The 18,861-nt window shown below is 38.9% G+C and overlaps 1 protein-coding gene and 1 non-coding gene across 12 annotated transcripts in view; one reads left to right on the top strand and one right to left on the bottom strand.

Annotated features, from left to right (window-relative positions):
* The window catches only part of OSBPL1A (oxysterol binding protein like 1A), a 247,289-nt gene that overhangs the window by 182,808 nt on the left and 45,620 nt on the right, over positions 1–18,861 (top strand). For all 11 annotated transcript variants that reach the window (XR_004180037.1, XM_017951628.3, XM_017951626.3 and 8 more), the window contains one exon: positions 1,098–1,254. Coding sequence is in view for 10 of the 11 variants with exons in the window: in XM_017951628.3 (XP_017807117.1) it covers positions 1,098–1,254 (157 nt within the window). In the remaining variant the exon portion in view is untranslated. The remainder of the gene's footprint in view (positions 1–1,097; positions 1,255–18,861) is intronic.
* Positions 7,901–8,005, bottom strand: LOC116271596. The gene has a single exon (XR_004180207.1). It is a non-coding gene; the product is annotated as a U6 spliceosomal RNA (small nuclear RNA).

Genomic DNA, 18,861 nt, shown 5'->3' with positions numbered 1-18,861 from the left:
AAGCCATGAGAGACTGTTAGTACACTTGTTAATAATCACATTGTCCCGCCTCACCTCCACTAAAGCATCCTTGTGATGTTCAAAAGAGATGAAGAATGTAAAGGTGCCTGGAAACTCTACTGTCATGTACAAAAATGCATTGTCTTCTTCCCAAACTGGCAGATGGCACCACTCTGAATATATAGCCAACTGGAAATGTGACTTTTCCATCCTAAGAATGCCTGCCTGGCAATTAATATAGGGATGCTTCAGGCTTTGTCCTTGAGAATTTAAATATTATCATCCTGGAAAAAGTATTTTTAAAAGTATTTTATTTATTTTTGTATAGAGACAGGGTCTCACTCTGCCCAGGCTGGAGTGCAGTGGTGGGATCATAGGTTACTGCAGTCTCAACTCCTGTCCTCAAGCGATCTTCCTGCCTCAGCGTCCCCAGTAGCTGGGACTACAGGTGCACACCACCATACCTGGCTGTTATTTTTTTTTGTTTTTAAACTTTTTGTAGAGATGAGGTCTTGCTATCTTGCCCAGGCTGGTCTTGAACTCCTGTCCTCAATCAGTCCTCCCACCTCAGCCTCCCAGTAGTGCTGGGATTACAGGTGTGAGCCACTGACCCGACCTTTTTAAAGTATTTTAAAATTACTTTGCTTTTATGTTTACAGTATTGGATGTAATTTATACTTCTCATAAGGACACTAGCTACTATAGTTTTTTCATTATACATGAGTTTTAAAAATTAAAAATTTTTTGGAAGTTATACTTAAGATGCTTTGTGAGGGAAGAAAGAGGTGGAAATTTTGGGGGCAACCACTGAATATGATTTCATAAAGAACTGGATAATCTTTGGAGATGTTTTTACTATGTAAGATCTGTTTACTTGTAAGCTTATATAAGTGTACATCTGTTTGATAAATCCACTTCAGCCTTATATTGGGTGGAGGTTCTGTGAAATCCCTGAGGAGGTAGTTAACGGATGGATTGTTGAGGGACAAAGTAGGCTGCTTAGGTTTCAAAGCCTGAGGCATGAAGGGAGGGATCCATTGTTACCGAAGCCTCACACCCAAGTTCAATTCATTAACTATGAACCTGCTCTGCCACAGATTCTGAGTCCGAACGGTCCCTGAGTAGACTGGAAGCAGTGACAGCACACTCCTTTGAAGAGGAAGGAGAGCATTTGGGCAGTAGAAGACACAGAATGTCCGAAGAAAAAGACTGTGGTGGCGGAGACGCTCTCTCCAATGGCATCAAGAAACATAGGTAGGATTGCCTCTGACAGTTGTCACTGCCGCCTTTTTACGATAAAGTACATTTGGACTCATAAAGAAATGTATGCCCTGTCTTCATTTATCCCTACGTAGGGGATTTATATTGCTATATCACCTCAAAGACAGCGTTTAACTTACATACTTTTTCCTCTATCCATTTAAGAGAATCATCTATAATTGTAGGAACAGAGCACAAAACTTGGGTTTAGCGACCATGTTCTTAGAGGGGCATACAAATCCTTGAGTTGGTGATTTAGAAAGGTTATTCAGAACTACCTGTTGAAACTGATCCTATGCGCCCTTTCTCATCATACATCTTTTATGACTCTACCTTCCATTGCTATTTTAGTTTCTGGTCATTTGATCTTCCAGTTGGTTTTATTAAGAATGAGTGGCGATATTGCCAGCCTATTGATGCAGTTTAGTTAAATTTAAACAAAGACATTTATTAAGACCCAGGACTTGCTGAACACACCTGTTTTATACTGTCTAATAACATAAGTATGTTTCTATCCCCTTGAGGGCTTAGTCCTAGAGATTGTCCCAAATTAATGAGATGTAATAGATACCCACAGTTCTCTGATTTCAGCCCGTTTACAGAGACAGCGGTGTATATGTGTGCTAGTGTTCATATAGTAAAATATTTTATAACATGATCAGTGAAGGATATATCCTGTTATCATTGTAAAAATTACTTTTTGGGTAAAGAGTTATTAGTGGTAATTTCTGGAAAATAGTTTTTTGTTTAATATTTGTAGGTCGTGTAACTCTGATTCCAATTCTGTACCATGATTCTGGCCACAACTGGTTTTGACTATGGTTCTAGGAGAAAAACGCATGCATCACTTCACTGGCTTGTGTATGGTATCCCTTTGTTAGCAAAATGTCTCAGTTTGTATTCATTTTTCAAAGATCAGTGAGTTTTAGGTAACCAACTAGATCAAAACACAGTTTTCTTTGGTTGGGTTAGAGGTTGTCCTCTAAACATGCTTATAATCGCAAATTCTGTGTCCAGCACTGAGTGTCTTTCTTGACTCCCTCTGTAGTTACTATCAGTTTCTTTGGAGTTCAAAATTCTACTGAAGACATGAAATACTTACCGGTAAACGTGACAGACCTACCAATCTCTAAAGAGAAGACAGTCTTTAACTATTTAACACATACACCATGCCAGTCTGGTGAGAACACAGGTGAAATCTTTGGGAAGTTCAAAGAAGCATGCAGATATTCAGTATTATTAATATCAGAAAAAGCATTGTGTTTAGATGCTGTCCTCTGCTGTAGCTACAGGGGATTTCTTTATTGCTTGTCAGGCCCCAGTAATTCTTTTGTATGTGTGCTATCATCATGACAGTAGTTATTTTGCATTTGACAGAATTATATTATACCATATTCGTATATTCCGTGTGCTAAAGTCAAAACCAGAATGGTGCAAATGTGAAAGTTAAGATGAGATTAAACTTTCAAAAACAAATGCAATCAGGACAGGTCACTAAGGAAGAATACAAAGAAATGCAAGTAGGTGACCTACCCAGAAAAGTGTAACTGATAACTAAGATGCAACTTATTAAACCTATAAATGTAATATGACGTTCTTCAGTTATTCAAAGTGAAAGAGGAAAACTTAGGAAATTGTCAGCAGTGTAGTATGTGGGAAAACATAATTTCCTGTTTTTAAAAAGTAGCTTTCATAGGAGATTTTTAAAACCTTTTTTCTTAAAGTTCTTCCCTAATCAAATAAATAGAGCATATGCTACAGATAATTTAAAAGTTTAATTTTAGAATAGGAAGCAAGAGTATTCAGTACTATCAAATCCCTCTTGCCTATACCCTACATTGCATAATAAATAATCTGTGATTATAATAGACAGTTTTTATATTGATAGCAAGAATAATTTGTATTCATAGTAGTTTGGGTTATGTTTTAGACAAACAGGCATATGTTGCTACATGACCTGGGGGATCAGCCTGAAGTGACCAAAAAATGTATTTGAAATCTTGTGTTTTATCTTTAAAATTCATGTGAAAATTGTATTTGACCTTGTCTTAGATTTATATTTTCCTTACTATTAAAAAAAGTAATTTTCTTACTATTTATTTAACTTTCCCATAGAAACCTTGCATTTCTCCCTCACCCCATACCACCAGTAGTACCCCCTGGGAAATACATAAATTTAGGGAGACATGGGAAACATATGGATTGTAAACTATTTTTTAAAAAGAGACAATGTATGTTTTTTTTAAATGAGAAAAGAGCATATTATAAATTGTAGTTCACATAGAAAGTATTAAATCCCAGCTTAACTTTTGCTTATAAAATAGAACAAGCATTTTCAACCATTATTTTCTTTTTTAGCTGTAGAACCATTTGTGCAACAGAAGTTTAATGTGGAAGCTGTTAAAATCTCACCACCTTCATTTCTGTGGTACTTTTTTCCAGAAAATATCTAGTTGCTTTGTGGAAAATTAGCCGACACCGTACTGTAGTCAGATTTATATTTACAGAGCTTATTGCCATCTTGGCCACATTCCATGGAGCAATTCTCAGCAATTGGGCCTAATTTATTATGTTTATCTTGAACTCTAAGCTTCTCACTTGTTAGCAGTATTACCAAACTTATTATATGTGGTAAAGATACTGATATTTACTTCAACCTTGCCGCCAGATACAGTGTAAATGATAATGACAAAAAGCAAATTAGTCAGAATCTGAAAATGTTGGATCCATGTTATGCTTCTGTAAACGTTATTCATTATATTAACATGAATAGATTAAAGGAGTAAACCATATGGTCAACCTAATAGATTTTAAACATTTCAACAAAATTAAACAGTTATTCAAAATGATCGATACATACATTAGCAAATCACAAATAGAAGAAAACTTAATCTGGTTAAAACTTAAACTACTTGATAATAGCATATTAAAACAGTTCTTATCAGGAATAAGGTGCCTGCGCTCATCTTTTTTATTCAGTAGTATTTGGAGGCCACACCCAGACACATACACATAAAACTTAGATGACATCGTCTCCATAGAAAACTTGTAGAAGTTATTAGAGAAAGAAAGTTTGGCTAGGCTGCTGTATATAAATCAGCCAATTACATTTCCGTGGACCATCAACAGACAGAAACTACAATTAAAAGAGGGAGAATATATTTACGGTAGCTTTAAAAAAGTCACATACCTAGGAATAAGTCTTGGGAAAAAAAAAGAATGTAATAATAAAACTTTCTGAAAGAGAGAAAACTTATTGAAAAGGAAAATTCATTGTCCTGGTATATGTAATAGAGCTATAGCATAGCAGATGAGCGACGGAAAGAATAGATGGTTTGGTAAATTGTGCTTGGATAATCATTTAATATGGAAGAAAAAAAGAAAATGGATCTCTATTTCATAAACGTAAATACAGATTCTAGATGAATCAAACAGTTAAATGTGGAAGTTCAAAACTTAACTACTTTGGCAGAAAATGTAAAATACCTTTACAAGTTTAAGATAGGGAAGGATTTTTTTATAACAGAAATATGATAGGGACTTTTTTTCATCTGATTCTATACTTGCACTTGATTAGCTTGAATAAAGCCTTCTGTAGTAAATGTGGCTAAGAACCTGAGAGGTTTATTTTGTTGAGATGGTAGATTAGGACCCCAGGTGATTGCTTAGTTGATTCACCCTTCTGATTGCTTTAGATTCTAGTTCTTAGCTGCAGGGAAGGGGAGTGTAATATAACAGTTGTCACTGCACACAAATCATTTACACAAGGAATTCAATGAGGAATTGAAGGTAAACAAAGAGCCTAAAAAAACGTAAGCTAAGAAAATACCTTCCAGGAAGTAAGATTATGTTGAGAAAATATTGTTAGTGGTAAATAAAAATTATTTAACATGAAAACATTTAATCACTAGAATAAAACCACCTTGGTTTTAAAACCTCATTCCCTAGGGCAGGCACGGTGACTCATGCCTGTAATCCCAGTACTTTGAGAGGCCGAGGTGGGTGGATCACTTGAGGCCAGGAGTTCAAGACTAGCCTGGCCAATGTGGCGAAACCCCATTTCTACTACAAATACAAAAATTAGCTGAGTGTGGTGGCATACGCCTGTAGTCCCAGCTGCTCAGGAGGCTGAGGTTGCAGTGAGCCAAGATCATGCCATTGTACGCCAGCCTGGGTGGCAAAGCGAGACTCTGTCTGAAAAAAAACCAAACCCAAACAAAATCTCACTTCCTAAAGATATGGGATAGATGATCTGGGCTCAGACTTCATTAGATCGGGGAATAGAGTTAGTAACAAGTCACCCCACGCAGAGATCCTCTGGTGCCCTGGGTAGAAAAACATCCTTGTCTATCAGGAAATATTTGGGGTAATTCCTCATCATGTAGTGACCAGGAGCACTTAAGCTACACCTTTGATTTTCAGAGAACCCAGGAACAGTAAGAGAAAGAGCAAGAGCCCTGTCCAGAATGAGCCAGATTTGTGGTGAGGGCTGGGGGCTGGAGGGAACAGTAGTTCCCAGAACAATGGGAGCCTGTGCTTTCCTTTTATCTCCCCACTCCCTGCCTGGAGTACTTGTCCTGGAAAGTAGAGGGTTGCAATAAAAAGAATGAGTAGCATCACTAGAAGCACAAGCAGCTCTGCTGTGGGGCCCACCTCTTTCACAAGCTGGACACAAGCCTATCTCAGCTCTCCCAAGAGAGGAAAGAGAACTAGGGACCAAGGAGCAGGCAATGAGAAGCTTGCAGAGGAATAGTAAAGGAAGAGGATGCTTGGTACTCTAAAAGGCATGGAGGTCAGCCAAGGCCCCACTGTGCTGTGGTGTAGGCAGACTGTTGGCAGTCCTGCCTTGGCAGGTGTCTGTCATCAGAGGCTAGTGGAGATTGGACACCTGGAACAGATTGGCAAGTTGAATGGCAGCAGCTGAAGCAGAGGACCAAAAACCAGCAGACCACTCTCATTACATGTGACATCCATCTCTCCCACAAAAGTGCTTTTGGAGACGTAACAAATGAGAGGGAGTGCCAACCTGGCAGGAGGAGACTAGAGTGGTTATCCAGCAAACAGGGCTCCAATTCGAAAACCTCATCCAAGACTAACAAGCTGCTAGGCCATGGGGTCACTTCAAGTATGTTAGGAAGAAGAAACAAGGCAGCGTGAGTCTAGATTCATGAGAATTACCTTCACAAACCCAAGTTGAGTTGCCAGCTTATTGCCAGGAATTACTCTGGGAAACTGTGAGGCATCTTTCCTCAGAATATTCACCTTGTCCTGCCCTAGTGTATAGAGCAGATATGAGTTGCTCTTTTGGAGATGGGCTGAGACTCTTTAAAACTCAGTTGGAAAACCCCAAAGTTGCTTCCAGTTCTAGCATTTTCTGAGCAAATGATGGTGAGACATATTTTCAGCAGACTCCAAGCGCTTGTTCTCATCTACTCTCGATGAGTGACTATTGTGGGTGAATGAGAGCAGTTTTCTAGGGCAGCCATAATCTGTAAGGCTATGCTTAAATCAACCAACTAGCAAAGAGCTAAGAAACTTATGTATGAAGATAAATAAAAAATATTTTCAGGTGAAAAATCCCATTTCTAAAACTTTTTATTATGGAAATTTTCAAACATGCCTACAAGTAGAATAATATAATGAACCCTTGATTCCCATCATTCAGCCTCAACATTTACCATGTGTCCAACTTGGTTTCATCTATAAATCGCCACATCAATGTTTTAGTTTATTTTTATTTGTTGTGAGACAGGGTCTTACCCCATTGCCCAGGCTGGAGTACAGTGGTGTGATTATAGCTTACTGCAGCCTCAGCCTCCTTGGGTCTCAGGTGATCCTCCCACCTCAGCCTCTTGAGTAGCTGTGACTTCAGGCGTCACTAGCATGCCTGGCTAATTAAATTTTTTTTTTCAGAGATGGGGTCTTGCTATGTTACCCAGGCTGGTCTTGAACTCCCAGCTTCAAGAGATTCTCCCACCTTGACTTCCGAAAGTGCTGGGATTACAGGCATGAGCCACTGTTCTCGACCTCCTATAATTTTAAAGCAAATCCAAGCTATACCATTTTATCTTTATTCTTTTTAAGAACATAGCTTTTTAACTAACAAAAATTGCGTATTTGTAGTGTACAACATGGTGTTTTGAAATATGTATACTGCACATTGTATAATGGATGAATTGAGCTAATATATGCATACCTCACATGCTTATTTTTTATGGTGAGAACACTTTAATCTCTACTCTCTTTAGTAATTTTCAAGTATATAATACATTGTTAGTAACTATAGTCACTATGTTGGGCCAGGCATGGTGGCGTGGCTCACGCCTGTAATCCCAGCACTTTGGGAGACCAAGGTGGGTGGATCACCTGAGGTCAGGAGTTCGATACCAGCCTGGCCAACATAGTGAAACCCCCATCTCTACCAAAAAATACAAAAATTAGCCAGGTGTGGTGGCGCATGCCTGTAATCCCAGCTACTTAGGAGGCTGAGGCAAGAGAATCTCTTGAACCCAGGAGGCAGAGGTTGCAGTGAACCGAAAGCACCCCGCTGCACTCTAGCCTGGGTGACAGAGCGAGACTCCGTCTCAAAAAAACAAAACAAAAACCATATTGTACGCAGATTACTTGAACTGATTTCTACAAAAATATGGGACACTTCATGAATTTGCATGTTATCCTTGTTCAAGGGCCATGCTAATCTTCGTATCATTCCAGTGTTTAGTATATGTGTTGCCAAAGCAAGCACTCATTTCATCTTTTAAATAACTCAGTATGTGTCTCTAAAACAGTGGGAGTCTTTTTTGCCTCTAAACCACAGTACTATTATGCATAACTAATACTTTCTTAATTATCATCAAGTGTTTAGTTCGTATTCACATTTTCTCGATTGTCTTGTAAATGTCATTTAGTAATTGGATCCAAAATGGTGTTTAGTAATTGGATCCCAAAGTTCTACATACTGCCTTTGTTTTATATGTCTCTTAAGTCATTTTACTCTGGATTTCCTCTTCCCTCCCCCATTTTTTTCTTGCCATTTATTTTTCAAGGAACCTGGTCATTTGTTCTGTAGAGTACTCTACCATCTGGATATTTCCGGTTGTATTCCTGGGGTATCATTCCACATGTTCTTCTACTCCTGAATTTCCTGTGGACTGATGGTTATTTACAGAAGTGTGGCCAGATTTATGTTTCAGTTTTTTAGCACAAAATTCATAGGCACACAAACCACAGGTACTTCCTATGACATCAGTCAGACAGCATCTGCTCACTGATTCTCTTCTTTCTGTGATGTTGAGATTGATTCTTGGGTTTAGTCATTGACAATCTGACACATCCATTATAAAGTTGCCTGACCATCTTTCACCTAGTGGTTTAGTTGTTGATCATTGTCTTCATCCTTATTTCTTTAGGTGCTACAAAACAGTAGTCTTTCAATTCTGTCATTCCTACATTTATTAGGTGAAAATCTATAAAGAAGAGCTTCTGACCGGGTACAGTGGCTCACACCTGTAATCCCAGCACTTTGGGAGGGAGAGGCAAGTGTATCACTTGAGGCCAGCCAGGAGTTTGAGACCAGTTGGCCAACATGGTGAAACTCCGTCTCTACTAAAAATGCAAAAATTAGCTGGGCGTGGTGGTGGGTGCCTGTAATCTCAACTATGCTCAACTAGGCTGAGGCAGGAGAATTGCTTGAACTCATGAAGTGGAGGTTGCTGTGAGCTGAGATCACACCACTGCACTCCAGCCTGAGCGACAGAGCAAGACTCTGTCTCAAAAAAGAAAACAAAAAGAGCAAAACTCGTCTCAAGAAATAAAGAACTTCCTAGTACCTCCTTACAAAATGATCTATATGTTGGTTTCCTAGCATCCTACAAAGGTGATATGTGAGCCCAGGGATTGGATTTGTTTAAATCTATTACAGTATCTTTCCCCCTCTTTGGTCAGAGTAAGCCCCTCTGGGTTGGCTTCTGTGTCCATCTGACAAGACCTTTGTTGGTTTCTTTGGTAATTTTTTTTTTTTTTTTTAGTTGTAATTTTTATAGGCAGTAACTTCACTGTCTTTGATAGCTGCCTTGCTTTCTGATAAGAAAAAAATGTTTCAGGCTTACATCGTTTGTTTCCTGCCCCAGACATAGAGTCAGCTGTTTCTCTAAGGAGCCATATTTCATTTTAGTGGGAAATAATATTTAGAAATAACAATCTGAGTGGTAAGGATGTTCATTGCTACTGTATTGACCGTTGTTTGTAGTCTTACTGCTCGAAGAGAGCTGAAACCTTTCCTCCCCTTTTTAAAAAACAAAATAGCCAATGAACCCTAAGCAAAAATGGGTAAATAAAATGGTTTTTGTCCTTCTTTTTAATTTATATGAAAAGACTTTGAGTTTTGGAAGTTTATATTGTCCCTTGAAACTGGAATTGAAGAAAGAGGTAGCTGAAATGAAAGTACTGATCTTAGAATAACATTGTTTTCTATTGGTAAATGTGAAATAAGAAAAATTGCCCATATTTTTAAAATCCACGAACATGGTTTTTCTTTCTTTCTTTTTTTTTTGGAGACACAGTCTTGCTCTGTCGCCAGGGCTGGAGTGCAGTGGTGTAATCTCGGCTCACTGTAACCTCTGCCTCCTGGGTTCAAGCAATTCTCCTGCCTCAGCCTCCCAAGTAGCTGGGGTTACAGGGTTTCACTGTGTTGCCCAGGCTGGTCTTGAACTCCTGAGCTCAGGCAATCCGCCCGCCTTGGCCTCCCAAAGTGCTGGGATTACAGGTGTGAGCCACCTCACTCGGCGGGTTTTTCATTTTATTGAGAATACACAGGTGTGTCTGTTCTCCACAAAGCTGGTTGTAAAGTTACATTGTCAAATGTAAACAAGAGGTGAAGAGAGGCCGTAAGCTCTGTTATTTATTCCTGGGCCCCTTGATACTGCTTTCACCATTCAGAAGTCTCATTATTTTCTCCTTTTGATCCCTAGACTTTTTCAATATCTTAGGTAAATATCCAATTTCTATTTCAAGTTTACTTTATAGACACAATCCTCAGAATGTCAACAGAAAGAGGCAGTTAAATATTTATTAAAATGTATATTCTTGCTTGACATCTCGATCTATTTATCCAAAGATATACCCTCTTCCCAACCCTGCCACTCCCAACACACATGAACACAAGATTTTGAGTGCCTAGGAAATACCTTTCACAGTAACATAGCCTTTTAATGGTCTGCCTTACCCTGTTTATTCTGCCCACATCTTCTAATAAATCATAGATTGGGTGTCTTGACTTCTGGTGACTTAAGGGATTTGGTCTCTACAAATACACTGAAGTATCTGTTTTCCTTTGGAGCTGTGCCAATCTAAATTTTGCCTAAAGGAGAAAATCGCCTCAGGGGACACAGAGTTCTTTGGTATTATTTGCTTTGCTTGGTAGCTTAGGAGGAATTTTCCTCTTTCAGAAAACACCATATATAATAATAAATTGCAAAGTAAATAAATTAAGGAAGTGATTGTTTTAAAAACCACATAGATCCTTTAAAGGTTGGTTGGTTGGTTTGCCTTGTGCTTTAGAATCTTCAGAAAAATTTGGTTTATACACAACTCTTCAAAACACATTGATTGCATAAAATGTGGTATGTTCTCATTGTCTGGGCTATAATCTGCTGTTGTATCATGTTGATACAGCACAGTGTTCAGCCAGAATTTGAAATTTAGCATAAATTGCCCATTTTACCATAGTAAATTTCAGATCTGATTGTATGTTTTAGGATAAAGTGTAATCTTTCTCAGCAGGAAAAAAACCTACTTTAGGAAAGGGGAAGAATGCAATCCTATGCAGTACAGGTATTTTACTATGCTTAGAGCAATCCAAAAGGGAACAGATGGGAAAATAACATACATGTCAGAGAACCCTGGAGATATTATGTGTTATTATCACAGAGCAGGAAGGAACCAGAAACTCAACTCCCTTCCTAGAAATTCTATCCCTCTGATGGTAAGCAATCAAAAGCATCTCAGATCATTTACAAACGAAGTTAAATCAGGCTGTGGAAATAGCTAAAGCAAAGCACAAACAAATTGTTATATTTATTCTGAAAAAGTAGGTGTGGTTTGAAAGGAAGTTAGTCTGGAAAGTTCAGAGCCATGAAAAGCAACACAGTCATATTTGCAGAAGGGCATTTCTGTTATTCAGTCCATCTCTGCTTCCTTTTTTGTCTTCTCTTGTTGTGAAGTATTTTTTGCACTGTTTTCCCCAAACCCTTGTTTCGGTGATCAGAAATCCTTGTCTGCAGTGTTCCAGATAACATACAGCCCATTAAAAACAGCCTTGCTCCAGACTTACATTCAAAGATCAACAATTTTTATCAAAAGTTCAAACCTACATTCTAGTAGAGAACTCGAGGTCTCACCAAACCGCCTACTGCTACCACCAGCCTCCTAATCCAGCTGGAGGGGTTCAAGTTCTGAGACAGAACCTTTCTCAATAGAGAGCCCAGGAGGTTTCTATTACAGTCAGGATGGGCTTCTTTCCCCTCCCCAAACAACAAAATTACCAGTAATAAGACAGCTTTGGATCCTTTTTGGAATGTGGAGAGATGTTAGTAGAAGATGTATGCTCACCGCCTTGAAGCCTCTCTGCTCCTTGGAGAGCTCCACACTGCAGGAGTCCTAGTTAATCCTTTAGGAATGACAGTAGTTAGCTCTGATCTGTGCACTATTCACCATGTATTGCATTAATCTCTCTGTTGTTCAGACCATTTCCTTTTGGTCCTAATGACCATGATCTACTCTCACTTTTCACTTAATTTCAATGACTTCGCATCCATCTGTTCCAGCACTCGTTGCATGAAATCTAAGTTATTCTTAGAGATAAAGGTGAGCAAAGAATAGTGACTTTGTCCCTAGGTTAAGGTCGGCCTTTCTGTTTCATCGTTCCTTCCTCAGGACTGTGCTGAACACTGTGAAGCAGGCCTATAGTAAGGCAATCCAGCTGCCTAAAATGACATCATCTTAGTCAACTAGAAGCCTGGTTCAGAGATAATTTTTCATCAGTTCCTTTTTGCTTTCAAATGTGAAGATTCTGTAAGCATTCCTGTTAATTCAGTTATGGTAATAAACTGAGAAACAGAAAATGTACTGCATTCTTGAAGCTTGACAACGAATTCTAAATTTTAGAAATCCATTGTGAAAATCACTTTAAAATTGTGTACATATGATTTTAACTTATTAAAGTCAAAACAAGTAAAACCTCTTGTAAAACAAGAGCACCCTAACCTTTTTATTGTGTAGAGCCAGATTTGTTAAGTGGCAATCATAGACTATAGATAAGTAATCTAAAAGATCAAAAATGAAAAAGAATCTTAAGTTATGGAAATATTAGCAAAATTAAATAGTAATATCAGATAATTACGTCAGATTTTATTATTATTATTATTATTATTATTATTATTATCATCATTTTGAGACAGTTCCACTCTGTCATCCAGCCTGGAGTGCAGTGGTGTAATCTTGGCTCACTGCAACCTCTGCCTCCTGGGTTCAAGCCATTGAACTTCTGAGTAACTGGGATTTCTGGGATTACAGGCTCCCGCCACCACACCCGGCTAATTTTTTTGTATTTTTAGTAGAGACAGGATTTCACTATGTTGCCCAGGCTGGTCTCCAACTTCTGAGCTCAGGTGATCCGCCTGCCTTGGCCTCCCAAAGTGCTCGGATTACAGGCGTGAGCCACTGTGCCCGGCCACATCAAATTATTAAACTTAAAATAGGAAACCAAGTCATTGGATTTTTTTAAAGATTTGTAACTAAAAATGGTATATGACTAGTCTTAGAGCTCTTGTCTTAGACTTGTACTGACCTGCTTCTAAGATGCTAGGCTAATTTTAGTTGGAGAGGTCTAACAGCAGGTTAAATACCCAGCTGTTGAGTCACACTCATCTCTGACTAAGCTGTAAGATATGGTGCTCCTTTATACTAGGCTTCAGAATGGCATTCTAGATATGCAGAGAGAACTTTGTGATGGCTGTATTTGTCTGAATTCGAACGTGAAACTAGGTACAGGGTGCATTATAATAACAGTCGTGCAGGAAGAGTTTTAAGTGATTGGCCTCTTTAAGACCAGCCTCAATTCTGCTTCTGTTGAAATGGGGATAGGCAAATTTCAGGAATTTAATTGTATAGGTAAATTTTAGATACTTTCTATTGATTTATGTATATTAAACTTATCAAGTATTTCAAATATAACTTTGAAGGTCTTGAATCTTCATATACATTACAACTAAAGTTTTTTTTTTTTTTGAGACAGAGTCTTGCTCAGTCGCCCAGGCTGGAGTGCAGTGGTGCGATCTCGGCTCACTGCAAGCTCCGCCTCCCGGGTTCACGCCATTCTCCTGCCTCAGCCTCCTGAGTAGCTGGGACTACAGGCGCCCGCCACCTCGCCCGGCTAGTTTTTTGTATTTTTAGTAGAGACGACGTTTCACCGTGTTAGCCAGGATGGTCTCAATCTCCTGACCTCGTGATCCACCTGCCTTGGCCTCCCAAAGTGCTGGGATTACAGGCGTGAGCCACCGCGCCCTGCCTACAACTAAAGTTATAATTAATAGTACACAACTGAGAAATAATAGTATTTTTAAGACTGTGGAATAAATCTTATCACCTCTGGAGGGCAAACATTTTCTCCCTTGTTTGCGGGCATCATTTTCATTGTGATAAAATCAAATTGTATCAACTTAGGGTGAGATTCTGAGAGTTGTGTGACTAAAACCCAGTATTTGCTCTCAGATTTAAATGTTAAGAGAATGTGAAAAATCATATCGAACTTTTAGGCAGTCAGGTGAACTACTAAAGATGAATGTGTTGGTTGAAATTTTTGAATTCTATCTTATTAAAATAAGGTCACATTTGTTTCAAACTATCTTATTTATTTCAAATATTTTTAAGCCCACTTAGCAGAAGTGCCAGAGTTTGAAAGTTTTTGAATGCCGCTCACAGTGGCTCACGCCTGGAATCCCAGCTCCTTGGGAGGCTGAGGTGGGTGGATCAGGAGGTCAGGAGATTGAGACCATCCTGGCCAACATGGTGAAACCCCATCTGTGCTTAAAAAAAAAAAAAAATTAGCCAGGTGTGGTGGTGCATGCCTTTAGTCCCAGCTACTCAGGAGGCTGAGGCAGGAGAATCACTTGAATCCAGGAGGTGGAGGTTGCAGTGAGCCGAGATCACGCCACTGCACTCCAGCCTGGTGACAGAGCAAGACTACGTCTCAAAAAAAAAAAAAGTTTCTGAAGCAGATTCCAGAAATGAAATAACATTTTGAAACAGAAGTATCTCAACTATAAACATTCCTCGATATTTTATTTATCCAGCTTCCTAATATCCTTAAAACCTTATAGTAGTTGAAATGTAGTCAATATTTGTTGAATGAATTGATTTTTTTTCTTTTTTCTGAGATGGAGTTTCGCTCTGTTGCCCAGGCTGAAGTGCAATGGCTCAATCTCCCGAGTAGCTGGGATTATAAGCATACGCCACCACACCCAGCCAATTTTTGTATTTTAGTAGAGACAAGGTTTCACCATGTTGGCCAGGCTGGTCTTGAACTCCTAACCTCAAGTGATCTACCTACCTCAACCTCTCGAAGTGCTAGGATTACAGGCATGAGACACTGCACCGGGCAGGAATTTTTTTTTTTTTTTTTAAACTGCGTTGTTCCAAAGTTTCTTAAATCCGTACTGGGAAAAGGGAAAGCCCTTTTGCTGACTGTCTTTGCCAGTGGTTCTAGAAAGTGAAGATTTTGGACTCTTGTGGTGGGGAGTGGGGGTCCCCAAGGCTCTTTCAGGGGACGACAAAGTTACAGCAGTTTTCGTTATATTACTAAAAATGTGCCTTTTTCCTATCATTCACTTAAATGTTTATAATGAAGTTTCTAGACTACTTGATATAAGAAATTGCAGACTGAATGCAGAAACAGTTATGAGAATGCAGTTATCCTTTCTTAATCCAGACATTTAAAAGATTGCAATAATGTAAAACAGTGCTACTCTTCTAAGTTATTTTTGTTTTGGAAAATACAGTCTTTTTCTATTAAAATGTTATTTAGGGCTGGGTGCGGTGGCTCACGCCTATAATCCCAGCACTTTGGGAGGCCGAGGCAGGCGGATTACCTGAGGTCAGGAGTTTGAGACCAGCATGGCCAACCTGATGAAACCCTGTCTCTACTAAAAATACAAAAAATTAGCTGGGTGTGGTGGCGAGTGCCTGTAATCCCAACTACTTAGGAAGCTGAGGCAGGAGAATCACTTGAACCTGGGAGGCGGAGGTTGCAGGGAGCCAAGATCACGCCATTGCACTCCAGCCTGGGAGACAGACCAAGACTGCATCTCAAAAAAAAAACAAAAAACAGTTATTTAGGTTAACATATCACTTTTACTTTTATTAAATGAATTAATAAGAAACTATTTTCAGCTTTTAAAAAATTTGGTAAATAACAATAGATAAAATCCACATTAAAAGAAAACTAGACCAGATACGGTGGCTCAAGCCTGTAATCCCAGCACTTTGAAAGGCCTAGGTGGGAGGATCACTTGAGTCCAGGAATTTGAGACTCTCCTGGGTAACATAGGGAGACCCCATTGCTACCAAAAAAGAAAGAAAATGTAGCTGAGTATGGTGGCACTTGCCCGTAGTCCCAGCTACTCGGGAGGCTGAAGCAGGAGGATTGCTTGAGCCTGGGAGGCCAAGGCTGCAAGTGAGTCGTGATCATACCACTGTATTCCAGCCTGGGTGACGAAGTAAGACCCTGTCTCAAGAAAAAAAAAAAAAAGAAAAGGAGAGAGAAATGAAAGTGAAAGAAAAACTCTTTGGGGGTCTTCAATAAGGGTTTTTTTGTTTTTTGTTTTGTTTTGTTTTGTTTTTGAGATGGAGTCTCACTCCATCACCCAGGCTGGAGTGCAGTGGCACGATTTTGGCTCACTGCTCACGATTTTGGCAACCTCCACCTCCCAGATTCAAGTGATTCTCCTGCCTCAGCCTCCTAAGTAGTTGGGATTACAGGCACACACCACCACGCCCGGCTAATTTTTGTATTTTTAGTGGAGATGGGGTTTCACCATCTCTAGTTGTTGGCCAGGCTGGTCTCGAACTGAGTGCTGGCATTACAGGCCTGAGCCACCGTACCTGGCCCCAGGGTCTTCAATAATTTTTAAGAGTTTAATTGATCTTAAGACCAAAAGTTTGAGAAATGCTAATCTAAACCAACAGGTTATATTACATTATAGTTTCTTTTTGTTTGTTTCATGGTTGCAGTATAATTTTTATATAGTGAAAATAACAGATCTTGCATATAAATTTGGTGAGTTTTGTCAGGTGCACAGACCCATGTAACTAACATCCCAGTCAAGATGGAACATTTCCATCACTCCAGGAAGTTCCCTCTGACTCCCTTTCAGTTAATCCCCCCGCTCTCCATAGACAGCCACTGCTCTGATTTCTGCCACTATGGATTAGTCTTATCTTGAACTGCATTATAAATGAATCACAAGCGCATACTCCTTGAGTGTGTCTTTAGTCACACAACACCGTGTCTTGGCTTTCATTCCTATTGTATATATCATTGCCTGTTTCTTTTTATTAGTGAATGCTATGTTAGTTTGAATATCCCACAATTCAGCTTATCTATACTCCTGTTGATGGAATTTGGGTTTTTTCCAGTTTGGAGTTATGAACAAAAAAGCTTTTATAAATGTTCTTCTAGATACCTTTCTGCGGACATGTTTTCATTCTCTTCACTATATAGGAGTAGAATTTTGGGTCATAGGGGAGATGTGTGTTTAGCTTTGTAAGTGTACTATTTCCTGAATGTGTACCCTTTTGCACTGCAGTCAGAAATACGTGAAAATTTTAGTTGCTCCACATCTTCACCAACATTTGGTGTTTTGTAGGTATGACATGATGTCTCGTTGTGTGGTTTTAATTTATATTTTCTTACTGATTTTGAATGCTTGTCCATGTTTTTCTTAGCCATTGTTTTCGTGACGTGTCTGGGAGTTTTGTCCATTTTAAATTTGTTTGTATGTCTTTGTATTAGTGATTTGTAGTAATTCTTTATATATTCTGGATACTAATCCTATATCAAATACACATGTTATGGGTATTTTCTCTTAGTTGGTAGCTTGCCCTTTCATTTCTTTAATCACGAACAGAAGTCTTTAATTTCTTCTTTGTTTGAACAGTGTTTAATTTTAATGAAGTCCACTTTGTAATTTTTCTATTATGTTAGTGCTCTCTGGGGGTTCTCTCTCAGTAATCGTTGCCAACCCAAACTTTTAGCCACTGCCCTGGTGCTCTTTGGTATCACCAATGGTGTGTTCTTGAAGTCAACTTTGTCAGTGTCTTTCGAAGAGAATGACAGAAGAATGAAAGGTATTTAGAGCACATCAGAAATTTTGTGATGCAACATTTTAATTCCTCAGAGTAAACAATAGCCTTTTTTGTTGTTGATACTATGAAATAATTGTTTCTTTTTGTAAATGTGCATGGGACAATTTACTTGTTCTAGATCCCTAATAGAAAATCATCTGGCATAAAGTTGATCTCAGCAATGTGTGTTAAGTACCTGTATTACAGGTTCTATACCATTCACTGCAGGTTCAACAGGGCTTGGAATCTAATGGTAATAAGAGTTTAAGTAAGTACTTTTGCTGCAGCAACTATGCATGTTGTCAAGAAATTGGTGGTAGGTGAATAACAGTGTGTGTGGAAACTCTTAGCCTTTCAAATGGAGAGAATGTGTTGCATTCTGTGTGGTTCCTTATGCCCCAAGCAGGACAAAGAAGGGGTGGAGGGATGAGTGTTAAATTTCTAACAATGGAATTTGGTACTTTTCAAATGACTTGTAAGTCAAAATATATTTATCCAGTGGTAAGATTGCTAGGCTTTTCTGCTCATCATTTGTTTTTCAACCATTGTTTAAAGAATAGACTTGTGAGCTCTATCCCAGATGAACCATGTAAAGATTTTTTTCAAGCAAGATTATGCATCATTTGTGAAAATGAAGTAAGACTTTTTATTACTACAGTAATTTACTCTCGAACATAATTTTAAAATCTAATTACTTTTGTGAATTCAAATTTATTTTATAGTTTAGCTCTAATGACTTCCTAATTTGGAAGACTATTTTGCTTTGAGTGTTCAGTAAACTTCAGCAGGGCAATAGAAATTAAAGATATAAGCCGTGTCATTAAATTAGATTTAAATTGGGACTTGTAGGCAGGGCGCAGTGGTTTATGCCTGTAATCCCAGCACTTTGGGAGGCTGAGGCGAGTGGATTTCTTGAGGCCAGGAGTTTGAGACCAGCCTGGGTAACATGGCAAAACCTTGTCTGTACTAAAAATACAAAACGTAGCCAGTGTTGTGACACATGCTTGTAGTGCCAGCTACTCCAGAGGCTGAGGCACGAGAATCGCTTGAACCCAGGAGGCAGAGGTTACAGTGAGCCAAGATCGTGCCACTGCACTCCAGCCTGGGTGACAGAAGGAAGGATGTGGAGGAAAGGATAAGAAGTCTGATAGTTGAGAAGACAGGTGATAAGTATCTAATAACTGCAAATAGTTATACACACAC

The sequence above is a fragment of the Papio anubis genome, chromosome 19 (assembly GCF_008728515.1).
Source record: "Papio anubis isolate 15944 chromosome 19, Panubis1.0, whole genome shotgun sequence".
Classification (NCBI taxonomy): Eukaryota; Metazoa; Chordata; class Mammalia; order Primates; family Cercopithecidae; genus Papio; species Papio anubis.
Note: the sequence above shows the minus strand (reverse complement) of the source record. Positions and strands in the feature narration are given on the sequence as shown.